At 41.2% G+C, this 11,626-nt stretch overlaps 2 protein-coding genes across 3 annotated transcripts; one reads left to right on the forward strand and one right to left on the reverse strand.

Annotated features, from left to right (window-relative positions):
* Positions 1 to 2,499: 2,499 nt before the first annotated feature.
* LOC103711030 lies at positions 2,500 to 4,989 on the forward strand. Its single transcript, XM_008796999.2, has 2 exons — positions 2,500 to 3,800; positions 4,449 to 4,989. Exons 1-2 carry the CDS (start codon positions 2,757 to 2,759, stop codon positions 4,845 to 4,847), a joined length of 1,443 nt encoding a protein of 480 aa, XP_008795221.2. The 5' UTR covers positions 2,500 to 2,756; the 3' UTR covers positions 4,848 to 4,989.
* A 712-nt stretch (positions 4,990 to 5,701) lies between these two features.
* On the reverse strand, positions 5,702 to 11,345 carry LOC103711010 (bet1-like protein At4g14600). Of its 2 annotated transcripts, none has more exons than XM_026806214.2 (4): positions 11,171 to 11,345; positions 10,935 to 11,062; positions 7,274 to 7,330; positions 5,702 to 6,127 (listed from the first exon to the last, which is right to left on the reverse strand). In XM_026806214.2, the coding sequence occupies exons 1-4, from the start codon at positions 11,208 to 11,210 to the stop codon at positions 5,966 to 5,968; spliced, it is 387 nt and encodes a 128-aa protein (XP_026662015.1). In that variant the 5' UTR covers positions 11,211 to 11,345; the 3' UTR covers positions 5,702 to 5,965. The 2 variants fall into 2 exon arrangements, with proteins under 2 accessions (XP_026662015.1, XP_008795196.1); XM_008796974.4 differs by having other exon boundaries at positions 10,935 to 11,058; positions 11,170 to 11,344.
* Between the last annotated feature and the right edge of the window lie 281 nt (positions 11,346 to 11,626).

Consider the following 11,626-nt stretch of genomic DNA (forward strand, 5'->3'; position numbering starts at 1 on the left):
AGGGCCACAAGCCTCCGGCCCTCTTTGCTGTGCTATAGACATCTTTCTTGTTAAAAAGATTCTCAAAGTTAGTTCATTTTTTGCTCTGCAGGTGGAAGCAAGAAAAATGTACTAATTCTAATTGCGTTACACTTGGGTTTTGAATGGTGCCCAATGAAGCAACATGAATGGTGGAGGACAATCCAGTGACTTTTTTGAATGACTTTCCTGAGTTTGGGTAGGTCAAGCTGGTAGTGTTCTATGTTCATGCAAAATCAAAAATGCTTTGGTAGTTCAAAAATGTAACTCAAACTATTACTTAGCTGGTGTCTTGCATTCTCATTTTTTTCCCCTTTTCTTTAAAAAGCCATTCTAATTGCTTTGTACTTGAGTTTCGAATGGTGCCAAATGAAGCAACATGAATGGTGGAAGACAGTTGAGTGACTTTTCTGAATGATTTTTCTGAGCGACCATCGCGTGTGCTTCGCATCTTCTATTGGACTGCATGCATCGCTTAATTATTAAAAAACAAAACCTCTTTTTTTTCCGAATATTTATGGTCAATGGCACCTTGAAATAATTCCAATTTCAGAATTCGTTCGCTAATATTAGGTGCTTAGTTTCTATGGGCAGTAGAGTCGAAATCAGAGGATAGAATGTGCAATTCTACTCAGGAGCTCTTTTAAATTTCGCATGCTGCCCCGAGCTGCACTTTGATTGCTAGATTTGGGCAGCAAATACTTTTTTATCGGAGAGGATGGTCTATTACCTTCGCATGCACTACTCCCGTCAACTTTGAGGTTGAAGTTTTCGAGGTTTCCATTTTTTTTTTTTCTAATAAGTGACGTGTTTCGCAATATCTTACTCGGAACAAGACTATGGGGAAAGATGAATATGTGCATACAAAGTTGAGATGTCGCTTTATTCAGTAGAGGCGCATTTCTGACGCAGGTGTACATAAAATCCTGGCCCTTGGTGTCTTAACCCCAATTATTTGATATACCCCAAAATGTTGATTAGGATATATCGATATAACGATCCAGATTTTTCAATCATTCTTTTATGATTCTAACTTCCATATTTGATCAAGATCTAGGTTCAACTTGGTTTCAGTCACCCAACAAATGACCAAGATATTAAGGTTTAAAAAGCTATAAGTGAGAGGCATCTAAAAATTGCTATGGATATGATGATCGACTACTTAAAACCAAAAGATTCTTCAACTCAGCACAAGTTGGTCTAAAATGAGCCGGACGCATATCTTTCTTTTGTGAAGAAAAAGGATGAAGAAAACACCAATTGAAACTTCAATGCAGGTCGATGGGAGGCAAATGGATTGTCCTACTTCAGCATGGAGTCATCCAATTTTGGCCGACATACCTCAGAGCGACCAGAGGCCAGACCTCAGTCCCATCAAGAGCCAAGCCGATCTAAGCGCACCAAAAGTCGAGCCAATCTTACCAGAGGCCGGGCCGACCTCCGCCTGCCGAAGGCCGAGCCGACCTCGTCAAGCACATGTCGCGGCCTCCAAGCCTGCCTGACCTCGCTCGCAGCCGTACCTGCGCGCATGCCCACGCCAACATATGTGGCCGAATATCCCAGCCTGGCCAGTCCCCTTCTACGAACCATTACTTGCTGGCCACGCCATGACGCGCTAACCAAGGATCGTACTCTGCCACACCTGTCAAGGGTCATACTCTGCCACACCTATCAAGGATCATACCCCGCCGCACCTGCCAACACACGTCATCTCCAACTATTGGCCAGTTGATCACATCTCAGCCCGAGATTTCAGGTAACGGCCGTCATCCTCACCTTATAAAAAGGGAGTAGGGAAAGTCCTTTGGTAGGCGATTAGAAGCCATTAAAAGCAATACAAAATACTCAGAAGCCCCTCCAAAAACTCTGCTAACTTAACCGTCGAAGGGCCTTTGCTGGAATCCACGGCCAAGGTTTTATGCAAATACCCCGAAACACAGGAGGTGGCTCCCTCTCTCCGTCCCAGTCGGTGTCTTCTCAGCTTTCTCCGTCCCGGCCAGTGTCTTCTCGGCTTTCTCCGATGTGGTCACCCACAGGCCAGATTTCAACCACAACGCATGCAATGCTAATGTAGTCTGGTTAGTGGGAATGCTAAGGCAGTCTAGTCCAACTCGCGTGGAGCCTCAAGTCGTCTGCATCACCCACCCATTTTTTTTGTTTTTTAAAGTACACAAATCGAATAGGGTGGCAACCCCGATCCAAATTCTCCAAGCTTATTGCATTATTGGCAGTTTTGGAACCATGCTCCCTTATTTTACTTGATCCAAGAAAATCAATCTTCTGTTCTACTCCACAAAACCATTTCTTTATATTTTCTTTACATACGGAACTCACATGGAAGACATCAGATAGTACTTCTTTCATTCTATTACGTAGTTATTAAGTAATTCTATTATATAGTTAGGCAGTTGACAACTTAAATTAGTGAGAGCATCTTCCCTCCTACTTTCGCTCATCCCACGCATCATTCTTTCTCCATTTCTAGTTCTTATCACATTCATATCCCCCCAAACGTGCCCTCTCTATCTCTCACAGCTTTAAGCTTTCCACCTTTACTACTCCACCTAGGTCTTTCAACGCGACTGAACCACACAAGCCAAGGAGAAGGAAGAGAACAGAGAGTTCTCAGGGCTCAACAACGACTCCAACAGTACCACGCCCGTATCCAATAAATACAGTAGCCTCTCCAATCTCCCGTAGGGGAAATCCTCACAACACTAGAAGGCATAGTCCTGAGGATGCGCCGATCAACTCCAGCTCAGGATCGCATACCCACAGAATGCTTCTCCAAGCGAAGAGGCTTCCCCACTTCCACCCAGTCTTCCAAGTGCTCCCATTGCTTCCTCATCACCCTCATCACCTTCCTCGCCCTCCTCCAAATCCCAACACTAATCCAAGCAGTACTCAAGACCCCCCTCTCCTTCTCCCTCTTCTCCCCCTCATGGCCATTTCCTCACCAAGCCCACAACCTAATTTACTCGCTCGCAAAGCCCAAGCTCCAGGAACCGGCCGTTACATTCCTCCCCCTCAAAGACCTCCGGCTCGCCAAAACCGCCATGGAGGGCAACACTTGGTTCATGAGCTCCCTAAACGACACCTACGAGGCAGGCGAGACCGAGTTCCTCCACTTCCCCTCGAAGGAGCGGGACGGTCGGCTTCTGTGCTTGGCGGGCAGCGACCCATCGAATGGCACGAGGAATTCATACACATTGGCACCGCCGGATGCCCTCCCGCGCAACGCGAAGCTCCTCTCGGGCCTGACATACGTGTCGGATACGTACTACGACTACGATAACTTGTGGCATGGGCTATCGGCGGTGGTGCCATTTGTGGCATGGCACCGGAGGAAAGGGTGCGTTAGGCCAGCAAGGTGGGTGCTGTACCATAGAGGAGAACTTAGAACGCGCATGGGCCCGTGGGTTGCAGCCCTGATGAAGGCAGTCTTCGGACAGGAGGTGGCGATCGAGCGGTTCGAGAAGAGCCAAGAGGGGCCGATTTGCTTTGAGGAGGCAGTGGTGTTTAGGCACAACGAGGGATCGATGGCGAGGGAGAGGAGGGAGGAGGTGTATGACATGATGAGGTGCAAGGCTCGAGCTTACTGCGGGATTAGCACGGCTGTTGGAGGCTTGAATGCCGTAAGGCTTACATTGCTGTTGAGGACGGGGGCCAGGTCGTTTAAGGACGAGCCGGCAGTTATAAGGATCTTTGGGAGGGAGTGCATGAGGGTGGATGCGTGCCAACTCAAGGTTGCCAGGCCTAATAATTTGACATTCTGCGATCAGGTCGGTGTTTTTTGTTTGATTAATTATCCTCCATGAACACGCTAATCATAGATTGCTAGTTAACCTGTCAACCACCAAGGTGCAGATACTCCTTAATTTTCTTTCTACAATCTTAGACACAAACTGAAGCCACTCCCTCTTCTTGCCCACACTTGGATTTTTTTTTTTTTTTTTGGTACATTGGCGATTCACACACAATGGGTATAAGTATAACCCATAAAATCAGAAAGAAGCAGAAAATATAAAGAAGACGGTATAAAGTCATGTCTTGCCCAGATAACACCTTTGGAGTGATGGGCCATATAAGAAGCCACCCCATCCGCAGCAACACACTTGGATCTTCAATGCACGTATCTAGTATATTTCCCTATTATTTGGTCGATCCAACTATGTTACTTTAGAAGTAGTCGCTTCTAGACCTAACCTTGTACCATGATACATCTATCCTCCTCCTTGTATGAATCACAATACTTATTATCTCACAAGTTTAGGCAAGTTTTGTTTGCAAAAAGTTCATAAGCATCTCTCTATATCACCAATATTGTTCCGGTTCTATCATCCATGTCTTTGACTCCGTCTCTCAGGTGTTTTGGAGGCTATGATCACAAGTTTTGATCGATTGATTCATCTTTACACCGGTTGATGCAGGTGAAATTACTGAGTGAAACGGACATCCTAGCCTCTACTCATGGGGCTCAGCTGACCAATATGTTCTTCATGGACAAGAACAGCAGCCTAATGGAGTTCTTCCCCAAAGGATGGCTAGAGCTAGCAGGTGTGGGGCAGTACGTTTTTCGGTGGATCGCTAGCTATTCAGGGATGAAGCACCAAGGGGCATGGAATGATCCCCAAGGCGATCATTGCCCTCACAACGAGACACGTCGGTGCTTTTCATTCTACAAGGATCGCCAGCTTGGGCATGATGAGACCTTCTTCGCCAATTGGACAGCAAGGGTCCTTAATGAGGTAAAGGAGCACAAGCTGAAGCAAGCATTCAAAAGAAACGCTCAGACACCGCTTGCAGAAGGTTCTTGCCAATGTAGCTAGCCCGAATGCTCCAACCGAATTCACTTATAGAACATCAAGTATAGGCTACTTGAACATAAGTTCGAATGAAAGGAATTGAAGGCTTGGTTATGACACTTAATGGAAACCCAGGGCAAGATATCGGCTTGTGTTTGCATTCTTACTGAATATTGGGAAACATCAGCTCTGTGCATAATTTTACCTTTTTTTTTCTTCTTTCTCCATCTATCAGAAAATCTTTCATTCATGTGCATGTGAAAATGCATTCCGTGATTAAAATTTGTCTCCGTTATTGTCAAGGCTTTTCCCTCAATATATAAGAGGTCAACCCGGGAATTGGAATACAATTTATACTTCCAATTCCAAAATAGTGTGAATACTGGCATTAACATGTGATGAGAATTCCTGCACCTGCTGCCAAATTCTTATTCTAGCAACCACATGCACTCCTACTGAAAATCTGCAGGATAGGCGAAACACACACACACACACACACACACACACACACCTTTTCTTATTATATAGCTTTAGCTTCGACATCTAGTAAGTAGCTCTCCAAATTTTTGTTCCAAGAGAACCAAGAACGAAAGAGCAAGCAAGATGAAAGGTCAAGTTTTAGATGCAATTGATGTACTCAGTTTGCAACATACCTCATAGTTTCTTGATGAACTTTAATACAAGGAATTGCATCCACTAATCATAGCCAAATCTGAAACAGTCCTCATTTCTCAGTCTCCTGTTGCATGTCCTATAACCTAACATTTTTCTGTAAGCCTCTACTTTTCCAGATTTATATTTCATTTTTAACTTCACGAAGATAGAGGTACAGGAAAAATATTCTTTCGAGACAGCCAGATTCAGTTGGTGCGCACAACTAAAAACAATAAAAGCACCTGTAACTGGAAGGTTAAGCAACTATGGATCTGAGCTACTTTCATATATTTAATTATAGGATAATATATGTCCCTATTCAGGTTAACATGATTCAACATTTGAGGTCTCAATGCTGGCCACCACCCGTCCAATTATTTTTCACCACTGTTACCTCAACAACTCCATCGAAGTAATACAATGAAAACTGGAGAAGCATCAAATCCTCATTCATGTTGCCTTCCCATCTCCTCTCACATCTCCTTTCCTCATCTTCTAGAGAATTTGGATAGCAGATAGACTACAAAGAAACAGAAGAGAGCAAACAGGATGACATGGACTACATGGTTTGAGCCCTGCTGGATGATGCTTTTGTTCATCCTCCTCATATTGTTCTTCACTGCAGCCTGAGCTTTTATAAGAGTCATTTGCTGTTTAAGAACGCGAGAAATGCATGTGTTATCATTTTATAACCGACAAGTTCCCACATTAAAAAAAGAATAAAAAATATGAAGATGATATATGGACTTTGTCACTCATATGCACATGGGCTCATGTGCCGCAAAAATGATCTGGAATTACTTGACCATAAAGCAATACTTTTGAAGTTCAAAGGAAACAGATGGACTCAATGAGAATCCTCCATGAACATAAAAGCAAAGGAGACCTTGCAAGCCACTAAATCCGATGCATATGTTGGGATGCTTCAAACTTTATGTTGGAAAAAATAAAAAAAAATATTGGCAAGTGGCAACCATTAGACAGAGCAATCACAAGAGACAGAAGATGTGAAGTTCCTCCTGAACACTTGAGACAGATTTCTCAATCATTTGTCACCATTCTTTAACATAAGGTATTTCTCATATTCAATGTTCCCTGGCCAAATGACTGATCTTTTTTTGGGTTATATAATTTTGTTGCTATATGAATATCACAACTAAATGTTAATATTTAAGATTTTTATGCATAAGTCACACTCAACAAATTGAATCACAATTGCCCTATTTTGTTAATCAATATACATTCCATCCCAAAAAATTAAACAAGATACCAAGGTAGGTAAATTTTAAAAACCAGGTGAAACAAGGTAACTTATTAGAAGTCCACACAAGTCAAACATATGATGATGGCATGAAAAACAAAGATCCCAAAATTACCACTTGATTTATTGAGGAGCCAGCATATATTGCAAATGAACAACTAAAATTTTCCATCTCATAGGAATACAGGTTGATTGTTACAAACAGCCAACAATGGAAGCAAACACAATAAAGGTTCACGTGCATCACAAAGCAAAATATATCTGAACATAATATAAATACCCATCAATCAAAGATTTTCTCTTTACTTAATAATATATAATCTATAATATCAGAAATGCAATAAGAAAAAACCATTAATCTTTCAAGAAATATATAAATTTTATTTGTTATACTATTTGTCAAGTATAAGAGTGAATTTCGTAATCAATTTTAAAGTATAAATGTAAAAATCAGCAATCCAATAAGAGAGAAATAGGCATATATGTTGAGTAGGATCATTCAATGCACAAACAACTTAGTTGATACTTGTATTACCAATTGAGATATGAAGTCATTCTGAAACCTTGCTTCCGTTTCTATTTCTTGAGCTACCTGCAATGTCAAATTTGAGCAAATGTTTTGTCAAATACTTGCGAACAAGAAAACGGAAAACTTCTCAAACTGAAACTTTTGATGCATAAGAAGAAGAGTACTAATAATGCATGACATAATTAATAAAAAGAATTACTAAGAACAAGAAATGTGGAATGAGCAATTAGGATAACAATTTCTGAGCACATATATATTGGCAGGTCTTCATACAGGAGCTGAAAAGGAGACATGATTTTCTCGGAAAAACATGATTGCTAAATTGATGTAGTTTTGGAAAGTACCAGACAGGCTATGACCTTGAGATGATGTCCTCAACCAAAACAGTCATGTGTTGAACAAAATTAAATGGGCCATCACAGGAAGGGTTATGTGGAATCGATGCAAGTCAGTCCTGCTTCCATTTACTCTTTCCTCAGTCCCACTTTCAATACATGCCCAACAAGCTGGGCCCCTCTTCTCACTCCTTCTTTCCAATCCCACATGTAGGTCTACTACCCCTAGAATTTCCCCTATTCAAGAAGATTGATCACAATATAGTCCCAATTGTACCAACACTCTGTCCCAAATTCCTTTCCTAAAGTTTATTATCCTGCTACTATAAGTAAATTCCTTTAGATAAATGACCGGTCAACCTGACATGTCTCCAATACATGTCCACTCTCCAAAGGTTCATATAGATTCCCATGTTTAAGATCTTAAATTACATATTTCTAAGTTCAGTTCTCTCTGTTTTTAAGGGACAGAAACAAGAAAAGTGCATTATAAAGTGGAAGCACTAATGAAGTCACGTAAATTACAACCACACCCCCCCTACAAAAAAAAAGCCCTTCCCAAGCTCCTCAAAGAGAAGCCAATTCTTGTAGCCTTCGATCCCAACCAACATCATCTATTTCATGAAGTAGCAAGCCTAAGGGCCCAAGCTAAAGGTATTCTCATTTGAGGCCAGGAAATGGATTGAGCACAAGGAGTACTAGGGCTCCTTTTAAGCCTTGATAACCTTGTCTATGACTTCCCCTCAAAATTCATCTTTGTCACCACTCATTTGCACATCTTCTGCACTCACCAACTCATGGCAGTTGATAATTAACTCCAACTCATCAAGTTATTCTATTGTTGCCTTCTCAAGATGAATAGTTCCAAATAGTAATTGATCATGTAAAATGAAATGCAATTTGAAGTGAGTTTGCCAGATTAGTCTTTTCCAAAATCTCTCATCTTGAATTCAAATGCTTGAAATGCTACTACGAGCCAATGCGCAGTTTATGCTCTGAATCAATGTAAACAATTATTTTTATTCTTTTTTAATGAACTTTTTATAATTACGATTAACCAAAATGGTATTCAAGACAAAATTCCATACTCTGCCCTCCTACATGGATTTCTCGGATCTGCCCTTGCAGGCCATAAAGTTAGAATAAATCCCACTTTTTGGTTAATTTTTGTTTTTCGTGGATTGAACTAACCAGAGTTTTAAGCTTGATATATACTCTTTAAGAGCTTTTAAATTGTTGGGAAGCATCTTAAAATTCTGCAGATATAATCTAGTGTGAAGTATTCCACACATATAATGAGAATCAGTCAATTCCAGGGCTTGAATTCCTGGCTTGTGTGTACAACTAAAGACCATCCTAACCAATTGGCTTGCAACCACTTAAAACAGTCTAATAATTACTTCCACTCTCAGAGAATGTTCTATCATCTAAGTGATAATAAGCCAAATACAAAGCCATGCCTAGCTGCAGGATAGAAAAAAAAAGGTCCATTTCCAAGCCACATCCCTCAGCCTTTTTGACCCAAAAATCCATTCCTCATTCCCCAAAACTACACGCTTAACCATGGCTCTGTTCATATCCCCTTTATGCAGTCACCAATGATGTTCACACTACCACGCCTTTTATTGGCCCCATCAACCTACTCTTTTTAGTAAGGTACATCGTACTGGCCTGAACCAGATGGTATGGGCATACCGTACCAGTTTGGTACTGGTACTCGGTATGTAGTACGAGTGGCGTACCGACACTCAATATGCCAAAAAAATTTCATACCATACCATACCGACGTTGTGCTAGTGTGGCACTGGTACGGAGTTTGGTATAAAACAGCGAACCTTGCCTTTCACGACACAAACAACCTGCAACTACCAAAACTTCATGCTAACCTCTTCTCTCCACACTCTTTATCCCACACCTCTTTGAACCATCTCCTGCTCTACCTCTTGTAATATGCCTCCTGTACCCTGCCACATTAACCCTACAACATTATCCACCAACTCTATGCCCATGACCTCCTCCCTGGTCCTTGATTACCCTCTCCCACTTATCCAAGTATCAAAGTTATGGGCTAATGCTGTCAAATTTGGTTTTAAATCTTGAATTTAAAAAAAAGAAGAATAGACCCAAGTTGATGCTTCTAATATGCATGTCAATAGGATGTCACTAACTAATATTATATATATTATACACCTAAGTGCCTCTGACCATTGTTGTTTAGCCATGCAACTATACAACATTCTTCCCATTGCTCCAAGTATGCGACCCCAAGCCAATACTGAACTTGATCATGCTATGCGCAAACTCCAGAGTCACATTGTTGTTTATCCAAGCAACGATGCTGCATTCATCCCACTGCTATGCTTTGGGATTTTAATATCAACAACTCTCACAAAGGTAAGGTCACTATACTACCATCAAAAATCATAAGCCTAAAAATTTGCTTCCATAAACAGTATCTAGATTGATAATTTGACGCCTTACATCTTCTCTTTTCAGAAAAGAAGATGAGGAAAAAAAAATTTTCTTGTCTTTTAATTCTATTAATGATTATTTCCTTTATTATTTTTAATCAGAGGAAACTACATAATAGTTTAGATGGTTAAAGATGAAGATGCAAAAACAACCATTTACCATCTATAGTATTAGGTTAATGCTGTTAAGATTTCACCTTCTCACACAAACTTTTAGATTTGAAACTCTCAAAACTGAAAAGAGGGAACATCATGTGAACGTGAACATGTAAAAGATGCTCCATAACCTCTCAACTTGAGAATGCATGAGCAATAATTGTTTATGTTTTTCATTCTAGGTATGAGACACAAGAAGACCCAAGGAAGAGAAGAATCTTGGTGAAGTTTAGTTTTAAGCACTCAAGGAAGAAATCACCATGATGAATTTGAGGAATGGTAGGAGCACTCGACAATATAGTCCCGAGTCAAAAAATCTCTCAATTCTGCAGACCTCTGGCAAAACCATTTTGTTGTTTGAACCATACCAACTACAATGCATAACAAAAACCAATAATAAACGAAATAAGTCATTCACGTGATTACATATGTGGCCACAATTAACGCTAAGATATTCAAACACAAACAACATCCTCAATTCAGATTAGCAATCCAAGGTTTAATTGTCGATTCCAAGAATCTTTAGGTTCCTAACTTTCCCTTCTTTCTTTTAAATCCGGGGATCTAACAAGAAGAGTGCAGCAAAAACCAACATATATAAAAGGATCGAGAAGAGAAATCAAATCAAATCTACCATATGGAATTACAAGCAAAAATCGACAGAAACTCAATAAAAAAAATCAGTAAAAGAAAAGAAAGACTCACGCCTTTCAACAGCCGAATCTTTTTGTGGAGGCCGGAGATTTCCTCGTCCAAGTCCGCGTGCATCGGATCGATCCGCAACTGGATCTCGTCCGAGCTAGCCGCGGGCCTCGAGGTGAGGCCTTCCCTGCGATACCAACCCCACAAGAAGCGAATTTAGGGAATTATAGGTCATTCAGTGGAAGAAAAATCGCGGAATTCCCATAAGATCGAAAAAGAGAGGGAGGGAGGGAGAGACCTGGATCGAAGAGCGCCGGAACCATAGAGTGAATTCGCCATGAGAAGCAGCGGAAGAACACCGATCGTCCTCGGAAAAAGAAATAGAACGGAAGAATAGAAGGCAAGAAGGATTTATTAGGGGGAAAGGAACGGGTTCGATTCGGTCTGATCATGCCCGGCGGCACGGACAGTCTGGAATTCGACTGTCCGGTTAATTTGAACCGGCTCCGCTGAAATCCATCTCGATTTGAGGCCGTAAATTAGGGTAAACAGCAGACAGCCTTGCTTACCAATCAACAGTTGACACCCTGGTTGTTCGATAGGGTGAAAAACGGATTATTTTGGGAGTGAAGCCATTTGGACGAAAGGTTTATGCCATACGCAGAGTCCATTGGATCTCATTGCACATTTGTACTTCAACTTAGGATTGCATGAACTTACTCAATTATTTGATTTCTAGGGTTTGAACTCCCTGA

This window comes from Phoenix dactylifera, unplaced genomic scaffold, assembly GCF_009389715.1.
Source record: "Phoenix dactylifera cultivar Barhee BC4 unplaced genomic scaffold, palm_55x_up_171113_PBpolish2nd_filt_p 000139F, whole genome shotgun sequence".
Lineage (NCBI taxonomy): Eukaryota > Viridiplantae > Streptophyta > Magnoliopsida > Arecales > Arecaceae > Phoenix > Phoenix dactylifera.